This window comes from Curcuma longa, chromosome 4 (assembly GCF_044706935.1).
Source record: "Curcuma longa cultivar G26 ecotype Majalengka, Jawa Barat chromosome 4, ITB_CL_G26_1.1, whole genome shotgun sequence".
Taxonomy (NCBI): domain Eukaryota; kingdom Viridiplantae; phylum Streptophyta; class Magnoliopsida; order Zingiberales; family Zingiberaceae; genus Curcuma; species Curcuma longa.
This window is the reverse complement of record NC_133864.1, coordinates 19,009,705-19,031,006: the sequence shown is the minus strand read 5'-3', so window position 1 is coordinate 19,031,006 and position 21,302 is coordinate 19,009,705. Positions and strand designations below refer to the sequence as shown.

General features: G+C 39.0%; 2 protein-coding genes across 2 annotated transcripts; one reads left to right on the top strand and one right to left on the bottom strand.

Moving 5' to 3' along the window:
* Positions 1-4,481: 4,481 nt before the first annotated feature.
* LOC141827530 (protein TIC 62, chloroplastic) lies at positions 4,482-20,146 on the bottom strand. Its single transcript, XM_074714800.1, has 13 exons — positions 19,929-20,146; positions 10,633-10,762; positions 10,478-10,550; positions 10,338-10,389; positions 10,052-10,228; positions 8,666-8,747; positions 8,279-8,351; positions 8,076-8,186; positions 7,162-7,293; positions 6,769-6,899; positions 6,489-6,668; positions 5,140-5,204; positions 4,482-4,653 (listed from the first exon to the last, which is right to left on the bottom strand). The coding sequence occupies exons 1-12, from the start codon at positions 20,107-20,109 to the stop codon at positions 5,150-5,152; spliced, it is 1,377 nt and encodes a 458-aa protein (XP_074570901.1). The 5' UTR covers positions 20,110-20,146; the 3' UTR covers positions 4,482-4,653; positions 5,140-5,149.
* On the top strand, positions 13,119-15,079 carry LOC141826252 (uncharacterized). Its single transcript, XM_074713495.1, has 2 exons — positions 13,119-13,914; positions 14,079-15,079. The coding sequence occupies exons 1-2, from the start codon at positions 13,119-13,121 to the stop codon at positions 14,120-14,122; spliced, it is 840 nt and encodes a 279-aa protein (XP_074569596.1). The 3' UTR covers positions 14,123-15,079.
* Positions 20,147-21,302: the final 1,156 nt, after the last annotated feature.

Sequence of the window (21,302 nt, the reverse complement as noted above, 5' to 3'; positions counted from 1 at the left end):
TGATCAGAAATCATCCAGAAAACCTACCTATAAAAAGTCAATCAAGTTGACTTTGACTTAGTCAACATTTGGCTTGGACCAACCTTGACCAAGTTTGGCTTGCACGTGCTTTTAACGTTGGAGGCTAGACCTTGACTTGGTTGAAGACTTATCAAGATGGAGAATGCACGTGCATACCTGATTGCAAATCAAGTTTGGTTAACCGCATCAATGGATCAACGGCCAAGAGAAAGTTCATCTACGATCAACGATCCAGATCTATTCCCTTAGGTTATAAATAAGACTTAGAGTTCTAGAAGTAAAATCATGAATTACTTTTGTTAGTCTGTTTCGTCCGATTCGAGTAGTTTTTTTTAAGAAAAGGAGTGTCTATTTTGCGACCTCGCTTAAGTCGTCTATTCATCCCCCTCTAGCCGGTCCAACCCGATCAACAAGTGATATCAGAGCAAGGTTCCTGCGCTAAAAAACAGGACGATAATTACCAACCCAAATTCAAAGGGAATTTCACTGTCTGGAAAAAGAAAATGGAAGTATTTTTTCGTAAATTTCCCTAATCATGTATCTAGTTAAAAGCTACTGTAGCTCCTCATTATAAAACAGATCACGATTTTGGGTTCCCCTATTCATCCTCTCCGCACGATTTTGCATCTCCTCTCCGCACGGTGCATCTTCCTTCCCCACCGAGCACTCGCTTCTGCCCTACAACCAGGGCGCCGCCCAGCTTCTGCCTGTGCCATGGCGCCGACCGGCGACTGTCGGGTCTGCTCATCGGCTGCTGGAGAAGTGACGAGAAGGAGAAAAACAAGGCAGCGCGGCATCGCCTTTCTTCTTCCCATCGCGCGGTGTCGCCTTCCTTCGTCGGAGATCACAAGCAAACCCTAGATGCATGAGAGGGAGCTGGACGCAGTGACGTGGGAGGCACAACCCCGCGATGGCACCGTTCATAGCCTCCTGGATGCCGACCTTTTCTTCACAAGCTCTGTCGACCGAAAGCAGAGTATCGAGCGTCTGCCGACCTCTACCTTTCCCCGAGTCGCATCGCCGACCAGAGGAACTCGAGCGTCGTTGCATCTTCGCATGGGCGATCACTGGAATCAAGTGCCTTTATTCCTCACTTCCTCTGTTTTCGGCTGCGAAGGAAAGGGGAAGAAGAACTGTTCTTCTTCATCCAAACCAAGCCCGAGTCCTCTGTTTTCCGACTGTGTGGGAGAAGAGGGAGAAGGCTATCTATTTGTATTAGGGTTTTTAAACGTCAGAATTCGTTGTCCGATCGCTGGAAATTGTGTCCAGCCATTGGATAGGTTTTCCGACCGTTGCCAATCAAATCTTGGTCGTCAGATGACCGTTTGTTAATTTTATGGAAGTTTACGAAGCTTCCAGAGAATTTTCCATCAAGTCAGAAAGGTTATGACCAATTTGTCCTAAATCGGCGGCCAATGATTAACCACTAAAACTACATCGAGAATATGATTCTCGATGATAATTAGAATGCCCCGGAACGATCGTGACAAACATTGTTGCATGATTTCTTGAATAAGGCTTCTCTCGAATTGATTGTTATTGATTATCGGCTAGTACCGAAGATGATGACGCGACTCGTGGCTTCCGAAGTCATCCAAATGAGAGCTTGGCATGGATCACTAGTAGAGACGAGACTTCGACGAGGACTGCTCGATCGATGCCGACTCCGATCAACGTCATCATCCGCGAGGTATGCATTTAGAATAATTTACTATTCTAAAAATTTTAATTTCCTGTCATGTCTTGTACTTTGTTATTTCCTATTATGCATAGGTGTATTGTGTAATAATTAGTTTTAATTATTTATTTATTTTCGCTGCGCATGTTTTTGAAACGTATAAATATGCGCATTGCACCGGGACGATCCCAACATGGTCAAGACATCTCAGCCTCCAGGCGCCAGATAAGGAAAAGGCGTTGCGGAGTCAAAGTTGATCCAACAACCTCCACATCAGCATCCAAGCGTCCGGAAGGGATATAGACACTCAGAAGATGCTGAATCAACGTCAAAAGAGGATCGACGGGATGACATGATGGCATCCGAAAGGACTTCTAAGTGCTTGGATCAGCCTTTATAAATAGCTACAAGGAAACCCTAACATCAACTCAATACGCTACTATGACAATTTCTTACACGCGAATAGCTAATCCAATTCTCCGTTGTAACGCCAAGAAGCTGCACCGACATCTACATTTCAGTTCTCATCTTCTAAGTCGGTAACCTTTTACATTATTACTTTTTGTACTAAACATTTAGGACGGTAAGTATTTACCGTTCCTAACATATTTTATAAAGCGATAAACTCCTTCTCGTAAGAGGAGAGTTATTGCCCGTTGAAAACGATCAAGGATCGTGGGCCTTGGAGTAGCAGTCTGTGGTTGTGAACCAAGTATATAAAAGAGTACCTATCCTTTATTTTCCGTTGCAGTTGTTATTTGCGCACTCTGATTTACGTACGATTTATAAAAGTGATAAAGTATTATTCATCCCCCCTCTAGCACTCTAATTCAATCCTACATTGCCCATCTGCTGAGCAAAGCGCCTAGTCGAGAAACAAATTGCCCAATTGTCCTGTGGCATCTAAGTTTTGATTACTAAGTGTCGCCCGAGTGAATATCGTGTGCCTGAGTGTTGAATCAAAAGTCGAGTCCGAGTGGGTTGTCGAGTGCTCGAGAGCGGATTCACAGTGCTCGGGAGAATGTTCGACCAATCAGGAATCGAGGCTGAGTACTCGGAAAGTAATCTCAAGTCCGAATATGTCGTTGTCGCTTGAACAACAAGTCAAAAAAAGTAGAAGTCGAGGCTTGCAATTTACACAATTTTTTTAAAACATATTTGTCCCCTCCAACTACACTTCGAGGTCACGTTGGACGTCTGTTTCTCAGGATACAACGGTGAAACCATGTCGATAACCAAGTACAGATTGTTCGTGGTGAATTGAGCATATACCCAAACGCTATCACAGGTAGAACTGTCAAGCGGTATACACGATAGAAGAAGGAAAAAAACAAAGGGGAACAAAATGGCTGGAGTTTCAATTTTTCATCCGTATCACTTCCTCCTACTCGTAGCCTCCCTATATAAGGGCTCCAATCCTTAGTCAACCGTTTGAATGGACGAATAAATGTCATTCAATGCCTAAGCATAAAGATAGCCGCTAAGCATCAATGGTTGGTCGTTTCTATCGAGCGGTTACAGATTCGTCATTAACATTCAATCATTCCAAATATGATACATTAAGGCATCCGCTACTCACATGAGTGGAAAGCAAAAAGAGATTAAGTGACAAATATCGACTGAAATTCAATTTTGACAGAGCTAGTCCCATTCGATGCATGCAAGTAGTGCTCGACAAGAGTCATATGAGATTAGTGTAATTCGAGTCCCTAGATTCTCATCTCTTCTTGCAGGCTACGAGCATGCGCATCCACAACTTCCACTAGGATTTATTTTAACTTCAGCCTTAATACCTCTCTAACTCTCAATGTGAAAATAATATCTCATTCATAATGAAGTTGAGTCGTCTTCCCTCCATCATTTTTTTTCCATTCATATTTTCCAACAGGAGGTACCAATGCGAATAGGATTTAATCCATTGTGCTCTCCTCTGCAATGTGCATGAATAGTATAACTAATAATTTGAAAACAGCCTGAGGCGTGGCAGTCCAAACCCATGTGGATCAAATCTTGGTAACCAATAAGCTACATGTGCATGAATAATTTAGCTAATAATTTGAAAACAGATAAAAGCACATGCATGTTGGATCCACCTATGCACCTTGGCTGCATGACATATCATTATTTGGAGAAACTCAAGGTTAAGTAAAAATAAATAAACAAAGAGTTGAAGACCTATTACAGTGCTACTATAATGCTCTGAGGGACAGTTAATGGTCACCTTGAATATATGTAATCTTCACTTTAAACTAACTCACTTAAGTCCCTTCGCCTCAGCCCCAAAAATAAATCTACCGCACTTTGCAGCCTACCTCCACATCAACCCTCGCTGCTAACGTTCACTCTATTTATCTTTCCTTCAAAACTTGACGAACCATCATGTGACAAAGAAAATTAAGAATTTTAGAAAAATATATAATCGTAAATATATTGATTTGTTCAGGTATTTACAATGTTTCTATAAATCCAAACTCATCCAATACTCATAATAGTTTTTACTATTTTACCAAAAAATTTAATATCTACATAAACATTCAAGAGGAGGATCCAAAATAGACCAAGCAACGTGTGACATCGGCACAGCTCAATTGGATTGAACCATAAATTTATAAAACTCAAACAAATCTTGATGATTTGATTAAGCCGTACCAACATCAAATCCTCACATAGATTCTCCTCCTTGTCTCTCCTGCTCATGTTTATTTGCCAAGATAATTTATAGAACCAGGTGGAATTAAATTGAACTAGAGGAAGAAGGGATACAGTGAAAGGATATAATAAATGGAGAAAATTGAAATGATTGAGACGTCGATATCTCTGTTGAAGATGAAGAAGGACCAAAAGGATAGTTTAATGTATAATTATTGAACATAAATTTAAAACAGAAATGATGTCCTTGAATTTGTTGTTCCTGCTCGTTGCACGCTTCTTGTTGACCCGGTGATTTTGTTTCCCTGCCAAAATAAAAAGGCTACAGAGAGTTAAGATTAGTCCAAGAATTGAAGCGGCAGGATATATCAGAGTTAGCTATGTCCGGCAAACAAACTCTTTGGATCTTTGCACCAGGAGTCAACTTCAGTTGTAATGTGGTCGAGAATCTGGTTTGCTGGTGCCAAACAAATGAATGTATTGCGGATGCTGTTTTGATTGACTTTTTGATCGATGAAGTTAACATGATGCGATAAGAGATTTCTCCAACAGGATAAGTTAAAAAAAAAAAAAAGCTAGTGTGGAAGAAATGACAGCATAGGCATTGGAAATGAAGGCAAAATCAATCTCATCCATGTCGAGCCGTTTGAACTTTCAAAATAAAAATCTCTTTGGACACAATCCCGAGCTTATTTGTTTGAGATATGGGAACCATATGAACCCGAATACATGGTTACAATTGAAAGTAGTAAGTAGACTGGTAAAAGTTTTTCCCTAGTTCATAAAAGTACCTGGTTCGTACTAATATGTTGGCAAAGATGGTGTTGGTGAAACTGGAGGCTTTAGATCTTCATACCTGTATGTGTAAAAAATTTCAAGTATTGAGCAAACAAAACTGTCGAAGAAACAAACGAGTTAGCAAAACAAAATCAAACTGTTGGTTGTGGGAGAAGTGCATTTGAAGATAGAGTACTAGATGACGTAGGATGGTCTTGGGGTTTCAATCAGCAAACCAAATAAGTCTTCCAAAAACTTAGAAATCCTTTATGGGCATTGCTTAGAAATCCCTTATCTGAAGTAGATGGCTACGATTTTAGCCTTGGTATGTCATCTGTGACCATTTTTCCTCCAAGAAAGAAACTGGTACTATCTAACGAGGTAGATTATCGAAGCGTCCAAAATACCTGTCTTGTAATTGTCTAGAGAATTGGGAAACACCTATCCTGTACATCTTAATCTAGTAAAATTTGCAGCACAGCACATATTTAGATACCCTGACCACATGCATATATTGAATTGTAACAGTCCTTTGTATGCCACTTTCTTTTTCATAAAAGATAAGCTTCTATATATATTTGTTTCTAGACAACATAATAAAAATATTTTACTTGGAATCTAATGCAGACTATGAGCTAGGATGTTCATATAGAATAATGCAGTTTTACGCATTTATTAAAATGTAAATATTCCTTGAAGATTCTGTTAGTTACTGATGGCTATGCAGAACTACCATAGCAGTAACATTATCCATAGAGTAGATGATTAGAAATATGTTGCGATGGCCATCTCAGGTGAAGAACACCTCTTTGCTATTTGCTATAAACAAGAAGAATGATCAAATGCACCTTGACTTAGTTTTACTTCAATGCATTAACCATTTTCCCAACTTGAATTTTGTAGGTCTAACATTAATATTAAGAGAAAAATTTCCCTTTTGAGTTTGTCATTTTTTTCACTCCCTCCAAATTGATAGATTACATTTTACATCCCAACCTTCACAAATTGTGCAATTTTGTCAACAAACTTAAGACCATTAGGAAATGATCAAGAAGAAGATTAGGTGCAAGAAATTTTGCTTTGCGCCTATAATTTTAACTTCTTTAAAATACCATCTTATAATTTCAAAATCATCAAATGTGCTTGAATTTTCAAACTCTTATCATTTTTCCCCAACTATTAAGCCATTTTTCTTTAAGGAAAAGTAACATGGCATGGTGCAATGTCTTTATTCCATGAGATAAGTTAACAATCACCCCCCGCCCCCCCCCCGCCCCCAAAAAAAAAAAAAAAAAGTCCATGTTCCTATGCCAATATCAGCTCAATCAACAGAAATAAAATAGGACAAGAACAACTTGCTTACGCTGTATAAGGAGAGAGAGGCCTAGTTTTTGGTGTCACAATTTGTTCGAAAGGTGTTACCCCAGCTGATGTAGGTTCTAGATGTGATTTAGGTTGCACAAACTCCACATTTTTCTCATTCAAACTTCCAGAAGTGCTTGGAATGGGAGTTGGAGAGCTTGGTGGCTTCAGGTTCTCATACCTATTTTAGGAAACACCTTAGTTCAACGAGTTACAGTTCTAGCATAAGATATTCACTGAAGAGTTCCAGTGAAGGGTGTGGACTGTAAAAAATGGCTCACATAGCATATGGAGAAAGTGGAGTTAATTTTTGCTCTTGCATCTTTGCTGATGCATCCTTCATTATGGGCTTCGAAGGTTTAGATTCATCACTCAAAGGTGCAAGGTCTTTCAATGTCTCAGCTGGTGGTTCCTGAAAGAAAGAATCAAGAAAAGCTAAAGTATAATTTAAGTATCATCATTAGGCTGATATCGCTTGCCACATTCAAATAATTACAAAGGAAGATGAACAAATTTACTGCATGCCCAGAGAAGGAATTGGAAAACATTTGAAGAACTATCATGAAATATACAGAGAGCACTATCAAGCATGCTGTAAGGGTTGATCTGTTTGCGCATCAGTAGCAAAAATATAATAACTGTAAAATTCAGTGTGAAAACTGTCAATGACCAACCCGTTTAGACTGTATTTTGGCAAGAAGCTCCTCCATGGGCAGCAATGGTGCAGTTGTCTCAGCAATCACCTCAACAATCTTACAGTAACTGAGTTTTTTATTTTTCGCCATGCATGCCATGAGTTCTGCAACCTGCGTTAGGTGATATTCAATTTCTAAAAATAGAGTACCTAAATCATAATGGCTATATCATGGGGATAATAAATGAACACGCAATATGCTCAACTATATTAGATGCTATTATACACTGTTAACATTATTATATGATCAGAGAAGTGTCTAAAATTTGTAACATGTATGCACCTCTTGATGTGCCTTATTTTCAAGAGATGAACTCCCCAACATCAAAGGTCATGACAAAAAAAATGCAACAAAGTCAATCCAAAATACATTGTCAAAAGAAGCTATTTGATACATTTTAGCTGAGGTCACCGCCTGCTAGCTCAGGCAATAGATATTTGGTTGTTGTACCAAAGGTTGTGGGTTCAATTCTTCTTGTACCATACACACATTACTTAACCCTTGAACGCTTTAACTTTCACACAATGAAAAAAAAATCATTTTTTTCTGAGAGAAGAATCAGTTTATATTAGATTATCCAATAAAGTCATCTATTCATGGAAAAGAAGATTTTTATTGGACTGCAAGCCTTCCTAAATATGGAAATTGAAAGTAATAGTTAGATTTTTCCTGAGAGAAGAATCAGTTTATATTAGATTATCCAATAAAGTCATCTATTCATGGAAAAGAAGACTTTTATTGCACTGCAAGCCTTCCTAAATATGGAAATTGAAAGTAATAGTTAGCCATATGTTGGCGCATTGAGTATCGATCAGAAGAAAAGTGAAACTTGGGCATGTAAAAGAAGAAATGCTGTTTAAAAAATAAGAATAATGCTAAAGAAGATAAATAACCTGAAGGTTTGAGACTTGGCCACCAAAATAAGTATCCTCATTAGCAAGGACCAAATTGTGAGTCTCTTTATAGGAGTCCGTAGGTCGTTCCATACCCCCTGGCCTCACTATCTGTGAATAAAAAAACTCCATATATATGTAGCATAGTTTGAAAATGAATTTCAACTTCAGACACCAATTAGGAAGGTAATGTTCACACTTACTGTATATGGTAGACCACTGGCGATCAATGCTTCTTCTGCCTTTCTTTTCCAAATGAGAACTCCCCAAAACAAGCTTTACCAAATAAAATCAGTTAGTCAGAACAAAGCTTGCAGTTGATGAAAAATAGGAGAAATTCATTAATCAAGTCCCATTCTCTAACACAAACGTCCAAAAGCTTCAGTAGTCATACTATTTAGTTTAAGATTTCAGAAAATAACAAGGTTAGATGAACTACAATAGGTTTTCAAGTTGTCAATGTGCTAGAGATTTTTAACTTATCTTTGGGTAACACAAGGAATTTTTGTCGCCAATAATTTAAAGATTGATCAAACTCTTTTACATCAGTTGACAAACACTACAGGAAAAGGGGGGAAATAATATCTTACTTTAGAATAGCAGCTGGAAACCCAATCTTATTTGTCCCCAAAGATGTAAGCAGAATGAAGTGGTCAACTTTTGCAATTGTTGCTGCATAATATGAAAATGCACTAAGAGCCACTGACAATTCATTAAAAAAATAACAGACATACAATGTCTGACAAATGCAAGAAGTCATGAGACTCAACCATTTGTGGTTGGACACATGGTTTTATTACATCACCGAGCCCTCTCAGCTACATTTTTATAATAATCAGATCCTTCGAATCACTTTTAATTATGTCAAATAGTATTTTCTTTGGTCTTCCTCTACCTATCCAATTTTCAATTCCAATTGATTTGAATAATCTAACTTTGTAATCTATTTGTCATTTTTTGAATATGTTCCTACCATCTTAAGCTTTTTTCTTCCAGGTTTTACTGATTTTACAATCTGAAGGAAATAATTTCTCCTGAAGATAGTATTTCTTTTTTTTTCTAGTAGCATCACATATCCGTCTTAACTTTCTTATCTTTACCACAATCTTATATTTTCATTTAGCCTAGGACGAACACAACTTCATAATTACTCTCTAATTTAGGCACTCATCTTTTATCAAGGATAAATATCTCCTTTGTTTAATAATAGATCTAAGATTTCTACACTGTATTTAATGATTTCATGTCCATTTATATTAACTATTCTCTCATTTCTTTTCTTGATGAAACTACATTTCATATATATAATTTTAATTCACTTAACTTAAAATCATTAGTTTCTAAAATTTCTCTCTCTAATTCAAGTTTCAAGTTTATTCTACTAGCACTCTCATGAATTAGAATAATACACGGTGCAAATAGCATATATCAAAGTGGTTGATCTTGAATATCACCAATAAGTCCATCTAGTTCGCTGATGTAAAAAAGATGTTAAAGAAAACCTTGACAGTTAATGGTATCTCACAAATTAATTTTCACATTACATGTATAGTTATTCTTTGAAAAATAAAAGAAAAAGTTTTGACAAAGAATTACTGTTGGACAAATATACCAAGAAGCCACATGAGCCTAATCCATTGTCCATAGAAAAATAAAAGTTCCAATTTTCATCAAACAACTATTGATTGTTGGTTTCATATAGAAGATAAGTTTTTTATTTTTCTTTTGATATGCTGTTGTTTTTGTTATATATATTTTCTATCTTTATTAGAGAGTTAATCTGATTGGATGTGCATGAACATTTCTTTTTTATCAATATATATTCACTTTCCCTGTGCAAAAAAAATAAGGATAATAAATAAATATTTTCACAGTGAAACACGATGTAACATAACCTGGAACATAGCTGGCGAAAATTACCTAATATATCTTGCAGGATTGTACAAAGAGATTACAGACATCATCTACTAGCTTACCTGCTTTAATAAGATTCTCTGTAGCTTTGTAGTCAATCCGATATGGTCCTGTTATATCAGAAATTTCCTTTTCGCTAGCTCCTATGCAGCATAAAAGGACCGAGGCATTACCTATTGCTGGTAATATGTCACCTTTTTTTTCAAGGTCACATTCTACAATTTCCAGCTTCTCTGCAGCTGGTCTAAAAATGAAAGGGCCTCTTTATTGACAAAATGAAGCAAATGAAAAATAAGGAGACGAATGAATCATGAGCTCACATTAAAAACTAGTGAATTTGTATCTTACGTTCAGTTCCAGATGTTCCAGTTTCCAAATCAAGTTTCATTTGCCTAACACTCTTCCAAATATGCATAATAATGAGAAGTTAAGGTTTGTCCCCAAGATGAGAGTAGAAACCTTTGGTTGATTAGAAAAATCTTTCCTACCTGTAACAGTGGTTCTGCTCTTTGCGCATTCCTGACTCCAGCTCGTACTCTGAACCCAAGTTTCAGAAGTTCCCTGAATAAAATGTGATTTTTTTCCAGATTATGTAGAAAAAAAGTGTTTATTTCTACTGATGAATGTGGGAGTAAAATGCAACCTCACAAGACGTGAACCAACTCTTCCGGTTGCACCAGCAACAAAAGCAAGATCTTTATCCTTTGAGCTAGTTTCTTGTGTACCACGTTCCAATTCCTTGGAAATGGATGAAATTGCAGCTTGAATGGATCCTATGAGAGAAAAGGAACAGAAATGAAGTGCTTGGTGCCGAGAGGATTAGCCTTTAGATTCATAATCTTCTCCACTGATCTGAAGTAAAAGGGAGATGAAGGGAATTATTTTATAATGACTTTACTTGGTCCAAAATAAACTAGTGTAGATCAAGTATGTACGGGCCAAATCAAGTTTCATCACTCACACCAAGTTTATAGGAATGTGTTTTGTATGGATGTAATGCGTTTTGTGGCAAGAAGAATTAAGCAAGTTTTTTATCTCAAAATAATCTTTTATTTTATCCTCTCTTTTCGATTATCCTCTTCCAAGAAGATCATTGGTTCTCTTCTTCTCCAAAAGGAATACACCTAATCCTGGGTTCTTTACAAGTTATCCTCATCCACAAATCCAGTCTTGTTTTGCATTTCTAATAATTAGCAGTGATCTTCTGTAGGACTATTTGAGGCTTCAAGAAAATACTCATTTTTGATAGAGACCACATTGATGGCTCCAAAATCTTCCATTCTTTTCTATTGCATGTAAGTAGGTTTCATAAAGAGATCAATTAATTTACATTAGGAAGAAAATCAAAAGAGTGCTCCGTTTTTGTCCATATCGTCAAAAAGGCATCCCTTTTTCAAAAATTATCAAAATAGAGCCTATGCATAATTTTCTGCCCCAAATACCTTTTGTTCTTGGTCACCTTGGAGCAATTTTGTACAATGCAGCTCCACCTTAGTGTTTCCTTGTATAATGCAGCTCCAATGTAATTTTTCTAATTTTTTTGTGTTTTCTGTTTTTTATTAAAGTTTTCTGTTTTTCTGTTTTTCCTTTTATTTCCCTTCCCTTCTGTTTTCTCTTTTTTCTCTATACTTAGCTATTAAAAAATAGAAAATAAAAATAGGTTTTGTTATTAAGGTTTTTTTGTTCTATTTTCTTTTCTTTCTCTTTTTGTTTCCTTTTCCCTTTTTTCTCTTCTAATTAACGAAAAAAATAGGAGCTACTTTGAGCTACACCACCTTGGTGTTACTTTGATCAAAGTTGCATCACCTTAGAGCTACTTTGAATTGAAGTTGCTTTGACCAAAGCAGCTCCAAACTGATGCAACTTTGACCTTTTGTACAAAGCAGCTCCAAGGTGGTTTTTTTTTGTTTTTATTTTTTATTTTTTAATTAGCTATTAAAATGTTAAAGCCCATATACATATTAGGGTTAAGGCCCATATTAACCCCAGTTATCTATATATAGTTGTATGTAACTATTGGATAATTGTATTCCAAATCCTATTCGTTACATGGTATCAGAGCGGCGGGTTTAGGTTTTCCTTTCCTCTCTTCTGCCGCCGCCACGCATCTTCGCGTGCGTCCTGTTCGCAGCATCGCGCGTCTCCCTGTTCGCAGCATCGCGCGTCTCGCGCGTCGCGGCGTCTCCGTCATCCTCCAAGCACGAGCGCGCGTCCTCCAGCATCGCCACCGGAATCTGGTCTTCTTCCCGTGCGCACGCGCTGGTGGTTGTTCGCACGCGTCTCGCCGCCAATCCTCCTCGGCTTCCTCCGTCGCCAGGAGCCGCTGCCGTCCATTCCAGCGCCGAATCTTCTCCCTCCGTTTGAGATTTTTCCCCTGCCGCGATCGGCCACCCCTTCCATTTTTCCCTTGTTCGCGAGTTCCGCCGTGATCTCCTCTGCAGCGCTGTCCTAGCAAGGAAGCCGGTTCTGCCAAGGTGGCCGTGGAGCCGCTTCTCTTCCCCTCCGCCAAGGAGAAGAGTTCGAAGCAGATTCGTCGTCGTCTTGTGCGTCTGTCGGCAACAAGGCAGAGGGATTTGCAGCTCCGCCGCCTGCCCTGTCCGCCCCCTCCGCCGCCTTCGGGAACAACGGTCGGATCGTCGGTCCTTGTTTCGGGCTGCTTCCCTGCGAGCCGGAAATTGCTGATTCGAAGAAATTCCATCCAGAACAGCAAACTGCTCGGTCCTTTTTCATCCACAGACAAACCAGACCAGCTCGAGAACAGAAGTTTCGTGGATTGCCATCCAGAACAGCAAACAGCAGATTAGGGCACATCCAGAACAGCAAACAGCTTCAATCCAAAGTATCTGCCATACAGAACAGCATTCAATCCAAAGTATCTGCCATCCAGAACAGCACTTGACATCACTATTTTGGTAATAATCACGAGTACTTCTCAGCATGTCTTTAAATGCAATAATTATTAATATCACCTTAGATGGTCAGAATTATCCAGAGTGGGCTTTCTGTGTAGAGACTGCATTAAGGGGTTATGGTTTACTTTTTCATTTAAATGAATCTCCACCTGTGCTTAAGAATGATGGTAGTAATGCTGCTGCAATAACAGAATGACATATTAATGATGGAAAAGTGATGGCTGCCATGGTCAATAGTACTAAACAATCCATGATTATGAGTCTTTCTAAGTTCAAAACAGCTAAGGACATATGGAACAACTTGAAGAAGCGCTATGTTCAGGATAGTGGTGCTCTTTTACATAATCTCATGCAGCAAACTCATGAAATTATGCAGAATGATATGTCCATTGATGAGTACTACTCTGCTTTTGATCGTTTGATGGGATCACTGATTTCCATGATACCAGAGTGTACAACTGTTCCTTGCCCAACACACAAGTTTATTGAAAAGTTTTTCACTTACAGATTTGTTATGGGAGTTCGGGCTGAATATGATTCTATTCGTACACGATTACTTCACAATTCTTCTGATCTCACTATGGCACAGGCATTGTCTGATTTACTTGCAGAAGAAACACGTCTCAAGTCTATGTCTTCTTCTGCATTTGTCTCTCATAGTGTGTTGGCAGCTTCTCAAAGGATCAGTGTACCAAAAAGCTTCTCTTCAGAGCCCTGTAAGCATTGTGGCAAGACTGGTCATCTTCCAGAGAATTGTTTTTCTATTCATCCAGAGAAGTTGGTTGACTATCGTGCACGTCGTGCTGCCCGTGGTACTGCCCGTGGTGCTCGTGGTCGTGGTACTGGTTCCACTCCTGGAGGTTCAGTGTCTATTGCTGCTGCTTCACCTGTTACTGCTCCTTCGTCGTCTTGGGTACTTGATTCAGGGGCTTCTTTTCATGTGACATCTGATCAGTCCCAGTTGGTCGCTTGCAAGCCGGTCACTGATGGAGCTTCTATTCGGACAGCTGATGGTACATCTTGTCATATCACTCACCAGGGTTCACTTTGCAATCCTTATTTTTCTGTACCAAATGTTTCTTTAGTACCTCAGTTATCCATGAATCTTCTTTCGGTTGGTCAAGTTACCGACCAAAATTGTTTTGTTGGATTTGATGACTCATCTTGTTTTATTCAGGACCGTCGAAGCGGGAAAGTGATTGGGACTGGCCATCGCCGTAAAGGTGTTCCTAGCCTTTACATCCTAGATACTTTGCGTCTTCCTTCTTCCATTGAAACTTCTGCTCGTGTGTCATCCGCTACATCGGGTTCTGTTTGTTCTTCCTTCGCCCAGTGGCATCATCGTCTTGGTCATCTTTGTGGGTCTCGACTGTCCACATTAATAAATAAAGGTTGTTTAGGTCATACAACTATTGAGTCTGATTTTCATTGTAAGGGTTGCAAACTTGGAAAACAAATACAACTACCATATTCATCTAGTATTTCTCATTCTGCTAGACATTTTGATCTTATTCATTCTGATGTATGGGGTCCTGCACCTTTTCCTACAAAGGGTGGTCACAAATATTATGTCATTTTTATTGATGATCATTCTCGATATACATGGGTTTATTTTATGAAACATCGCTCTCAGTTGTGTTCTATTTATCAGTCTTTTGTCCGCATGGTTCACACACAATTTTCTACTCCTATTAGAGTTTTTCGCTCTGACTCTGGGGGAGAGTATTTGTCTGATGTTTTTCGTCAATTTTTGTCATCTGAGGGCACTCTTGCTCAGCTCTCTTGTCCTGGCGCTCATGCTCAGAATGGTGTTGCTGAACGCAAACATCGTCATATTATAGAGACTGCCCGCACACTTTTGATTTCATCTTTTGTGCCTTCTCATTTTTGGGGTGAAGCTGTTTCTACTGCTGTCTATCTCATAAATAGACAACCCTCATCCAAACTGTCTGGAAAATGTCCTGGTGAAGTTCTTTTTGGTACTTCTCCCAGTTATGATCATCTCCGAGTTTTTGGATCTACTTGTTATGTTTTGCTTGCACCTCGTGAGCGAACTAAGTTGACTGCACAATCTGTTGAATGTGTTTTTCTAGGATATAGTCCTGAACATAAAGGTTATCGGTGTTATGATCCTTTTTCTCGTCGCATACGTATCTCTCGCGATGTGACCTTTGTTGAGGATCGTCCTTTCTTTTATAACCCCTCTACTCGGCCCTCATATTCTCCCACAGAATCCACATCGTTCCTGTGTCTACCTCCTATCTCATCCTCTGATGATGTCACTACTCCTTCTCATCATATTACCCCTATTCCTGCTCCTTCTATTTCCATCACTCCACCTTCACAGGGGACTACATCTCCTCCTGTACCACCTCCATTTCATCCTAAACCACCTATCACACGTGTATTCCATCGTCGTCCCACAAATCTCACAGTGTCTCCATCTGGTTCTACCACCACGGCCAGTCCTGATATACCTGCTGTTGATGTTTCTAATGATATTGATGAGTCTCATACTGTTCCTGATGAGTTACAGGTTGGTCCAAGATATAATTTAAGAGATCGTGCTACTATTGGTCCCGCTGCCAAGTATGGTTTTACATGTGTGAGTGTCGAGCCATCCACTTACCAAGAAGCTTCTAATATTCCGGAATGGCAACTTGCTATGTCTGAGGAGCTTGCTGCTCTTGATCGTACAGGCACTTGGGATATTGTTCCACTACCATCACATGCAGTGCCAATTACATCTAAATGGGTATTCAAAATTAAGACCAAGTCTGATGGTTCTATCGAGAGATACAAAGCTCGTCTTGTTGCTAGAGGTTTTCAGCAAACTCAAGGACGAGATTATGATGAGACATTTGCACCAGTTGCTCATATGACTACCGTTCGTACTCTTATTGCCGTGGCTGCTACTTCTTCTTGGACCATCTCTCAAATGGATGTTAAGAATGCTTTTCTTCATGGTGATTTGCATGAAGAAGTTTATATGCAACCACCCCCAGGTGTTGATGCTCCTCCTGGTCATGTTTGTCGCCTTCGTCGTGCTCTATATGGTCTTAAACAGGCTCCTCGTGCTTGGTTTGAGCGCTTTGTATCTGTGATACAAGCTGCTGGGTTTTTACCTAGTGATCATGACCCTGCTCTATTTATTCATCTCTCTCCACGTGGACGCACTTTGCTTCTTCTATATGTTGATGATATGTTGATTACGGGAGACGATGTGGAACACATTTCTTGTGTGAAGAAGCAACTTAGTGAGCAATTTCAAATGTCTGATTTGGGTTCACTCAGTTATTTCTTAGGGATTGAGGTATTACATTCGGCAGATGGCTACTACCTTTCTCAGTCCAAATACATACAAGACCTTATTCATAGTTCTGGCATTACAGATAGTCGAACAGCTGCGACACCTATGGATCTTCATTTACAACTTCGTTCTACTGATGGTACACCTCTTGAGGATCCGTCTCGATATCGGCGTATTGTAGGCAGCCTTGTCTATCTCACTGTTACCAGACCTGATATTGCTCATGCAGTTCATATTCTGAGTCAGTTTGTGAGTGCTCCTACTTCCATTCATTTTGGACATTTGCTTCGTGTACTACGGTACTTAAGGGGGACATCTTCTCAGTGTTTGTTCTATGCTCGTGATAGTCCACTTCAGCTTCATGCTTACTCAGACTCCACCTGGGCAAGTGACCCAACAGATCGTCGTTCTGTCACAGGTTATTGCATTTTTCTTGGTTCTTCTCCTCTTGCATGGAAGTCTAAAAAGCAGGTGGCTGTATCTCGTTCTAGTACAGAAGCAGAACTTCGAGCACTTGCCACTACCACTTCAGAGATAGTATGGCTTCGATGGTTATTAGCAGATTTTGGTATTTCTTGTGATGCTCCTACACCTCTTCTGTGTGACAATACTGGAGCCATACAGATTGCCAATGATCCTGTGAAGCATGAACTTACAAAGCATATTGGTGTTGATGCTTTCTTTACTCGGTCTCATTGTCATCAGAAAACAATTGCTCTTCAGTATGTGCCCTCAGAACTACAAGTGGCAGATTTTTTCACTAAAGCACAAACTCGAGAGCAACATCGGCTTCATTTACTCAAACTCAATGTTTCAGAACCTCCACTTCCACCTTGAGTTTGAAGGGGGGTGTTAAAGCCCATATACATATTAGGGTTAAGGCCCATATTAACCCTGTTATCTATATATAGTTGTATGTAACTATTGGATGATATATTCCAAATCCTATTCGTTACAGTCCTCTCTTGAAATAGATCACCGTCATTGTTCTTTTGTATTTACACCTATAGGTTGGTATATTCAAAATTGAGTCATATTCTATTTATAATTGGTCTAAAAACTCACTCTCAAGCTAGATCAAAAATATTGTAAAACCATAGATATATTTAACAAAAAGAGTTAGTTGATCACTGCAACTAACAAAAGAGGTAAAAGATAAAGCATCAATCAACTTCAATATGCTTGCCCTCTCATGAAATCTAAGATTGGAAGCAGTGTGCATGACAACTTGATTATCACAATATAATTTCATTGGCTTACTCAAAACATTATCTAGCTTAGTCATTAGCTGGCTCACATATAGCAAGAGCCAAAGCTTTGTACTTTTCCTCTAAACTCAACTTGGCGACAGTAGTTTATTTTTTGAGCTTCCAAGATGTTAATTATGTCAAATAAGAACACAATATTCTGATGTAAATCTTCTATCTGTGGGAGAGTTTACTTAATCTACATCCAATACCCACAATTTGTAAATGATCATCGTCAATATATATGAGACCCTTTCCTAGAACATTTTTGAGATATTGTAGAATCCTTCAATTGGTCACCAATGGTCACAACACCATTTCTCAAAAAATTAACCAATAACACTTGTAGCAAATGAGATTTCAACCAGGTGACTATTAAGTAGTTAGTTCCAACATAGTCTCTTGTACTTCCCTGCACTTCCCTAATCAGATAACAACTGTCTTTGTCCTAGCATTAGTGCACTACTAGGATCCATGAAAGTATCAACTTTATTCCTACATTATCAGGCTCTACCAATAAGTCATGTACACATTCTTTCAGAGAGAAATCTTTTCCCTTAACCAAGAAAATTCTATGCCAATAAAATACCTTAGGTTGCTACAATCCTTAGTTTGAAAGTGATGGTAAAGGTATTCTTACAATATCATAATTCCTGCAGAGTCATCATCAGTAATGATGACACACCTGGATAAATAATAAGACATATACGCTTCGTAGAGTAAGAGGTATGACAAAATAGTAAGTGATCTGATATATTTTTTGTCATCCCGAATCAAAGAAGACAATAGGTGAATTTACTAAACCAAACCTTAGGAGTTTGCTTTAGCCCAGACAAAGTCAAATCTTTTGTTTAGATCAATTGCTCATTTAACAATAAACTAACGAGGTTGCTCCATGTATATCTCTTCATCTGGATCATCAAGAGAAAAAGGATTTACTATTGAGACATAGCCGTGTCAATGTAACAAATGTAAATAGAGGTAATAAAAATGTAAATAGAGGTAATAAAAGCAGAGAGAATTAGAGAACAGAATCACACAGTGACAAGAAAAGGTTGTGATTGGGAACTGCATGAAGTAATTGCAAGAGCTGAATCTACCTCTCCTACCATGCTAAGATCATTGAAATGGGAAATCTGTTAAGGTTGTTACCCTAGGTAGCCCCCTTTACCTTGATATAGGTTACATTACTGTTCTTTTGTATGTACATCCTTTACATTGTCATACTAATAATTGAGGCCTATTTTGTTTACAATTATATCCTCATTAATAGCATGTACTTCTATCTAAGAGTAATCACCTCCATGAAAGTTAAGCATTAACCTCCACTAGGATAAGATCATACTGGGACAAGAATACTCACTTCCACCAATGTAAGAGCATCCATCCCACCATGACAAGAGCATTCACCTCCACCAAAGTAAGAGCAAGATGGGTAAGAGCACTCACCTCCACCTCGGAAGGAAAACATAGGCTCAGTTGAGGTAAAAGCATAAAAGTTTATTGTTACCTCTGATAAAAACGTCTCTCCAATACCCGCGAATAGCAACCCGAAACTCATTAACCCTTTTTATTTGGATAATCCAAGTATCCAGCTCTTACAATCCAATTAATTTTGGAGGTAATCGGTTCGGTTCCACAGAAGTTTCCTACGGACCACCAGGGTAAATCGGGAAGCGTAGATGGATCCTGATGGACAATCCAACGTTACAAGTTTTTCAAACTCCTCAACTGTAATGTGCCTTGGGTGAGATTTAAACTCTCATTGCCTAGAAAGTCCGTCCCACCTCTTACTATTGCACCATAGTCCGAGGGCAACATAAAGCTATATAAATAGCACATGTAATGGTAAAAAGAAGTATGCTCACACAAACCCTAAACTCTCTTCATCTTCTATATTCTTTTCCTTCTCTCACAATGATTTAGGCATCAAAGGGATTTTGCCGGAGCAACTCCCGGCAAGTCCTCTGACGAATATTATTTTTGCAGGGTCGACCACGTCACGGTCATCAACAACCTCACATGATGCGATATATTTTTTCCATCACTTATGAAGTTCAACGTCTCCGGTTTAGCACATTCCAACATCATTCATGTTTTGCAAATCTAGCTAGGAACTTCCGACTTAGACCCATAGTTCGACTCTGACACCTAACTTTCTGGTCCTCCACTTAGACGACTCGAAACAACACACAAAATCCATGGCTTAGTCATTCTTTCCCAGGTGTACTTCTACCTGTACTCATTTCAACATGAAATGAATTCCGGAGCCTAATGCTTCTACACTAAAAGGAGATGAATTTGGCATATGTTCTACGCCAATGCCGACTCATCAGCCTGTACATTACCTGACACCGTGAGATCGGCCACGCAGTGAGACCCGAAACCAATCCAAGGTTAATCAAGGAGACAATACGGAAACAATTAACTGAAGGAAATAGAGAAGAGGAATAAAGCGTAGTAAAATTACCTGGATGCCGAGGCCCCGAACCGATATGGCGAAGAGAGTTTCCATCGCGAAGGCTCCTCGTTCTCGGAAACGGAAGGAACCGGCTGGAGATGGCCGCCGACCTATCCATGGAATTCCGTGCACGAGAGTTCAAGGGAAGCCGAGCCGCGCACGGCTGCGAGCATAAGGAGACCACCTCCATTCTCCTCCTCCGACACTCTCTCCGCCTGGTCGATGGATTGGGATTTGGCAACGGCCATCAAGAAAGGAGGAGAGCAAGCGATGCGATATCGTTATCCCACATGGCGGATACAGGTCCGCAAAGGCTTATCTCCTGGTCCCACTTTTTATCTATTAATCGGACGGTCTCTGATCGATCCATTGCTTTATTCTAAAATACGAATTATTTTTTTTTTTAAAAAAAACTAAATTTTTTAAAATCTGAATTCTAATTTTATAACCCACCCGATTTTTTAGTTTCGTAAAATTGGGAAGACATGAAACTTTTGGATTTTTCTCCTCCAAAAATTAGAAGAAAAAAATCTCAGGAAAACACAGATAGTAGACTAGATTGACAAAAAAACTCATCTGCCTTACGAGTACCACATTTCATCAAATTCAATCGCGTACAAAAACATAACAAAAGCTTTTGGCGCCATAACATCTGCATCAAGAACAGGGAATCCAAAACTTTTCAGTCAGCAAACCATACGCATCCTATAATTAATAATCTATGACATCCCAACATCACACTGAATCCGAAGCAGGAACAGTTTTCATTCTTCATCGTCTTCTTCGTCCTCTATCCTCTGCTTCTTCTTCCTCTTCCTCTCCTTCGTGAAAGTACTGCAAATCCCATAACAGTGCTTTTGCCTGTGCCTACTGAGAAGGGGTTAGAGGGATTTGACGACAAGGCAAGAGCTTAATTGGGTTATAGCATCTCCAACGCGCGTTATTAGCGCGTTAATAGATACCTTTTTATTCTCTCACCACCTGAGCTGGAGGAGTGATCACATGAGCCAATCTGATGTGGAGGAGTGAGAATAGGAATGCGTTCAAAGGTATGAACGCGTTATTGTGGCAGAGGTGGGTCCCATGTAATTTTTTAATATTTTTTTAAGCGTTATAACGCTTCTGCGTTGCAGATGCTCTTATGTGATAGAACTTCACTGCACTGCACAAGGGCAGATATAATATATATATATAGTTCCCAAAGAGGATGAGTTAAAACTAAATTTTTTAGCTAAAACATAATTGTATATCAAAACCATAACAAGGTAAACCTCTACAAACAAAGATACACCTTAATTTAACCTTTAGAATTTCCCAAGCTATCATAATCTTCACCCTTAACAAGTGATATAGCGAGTCTTTATTGGTCTAACATGACAAAAT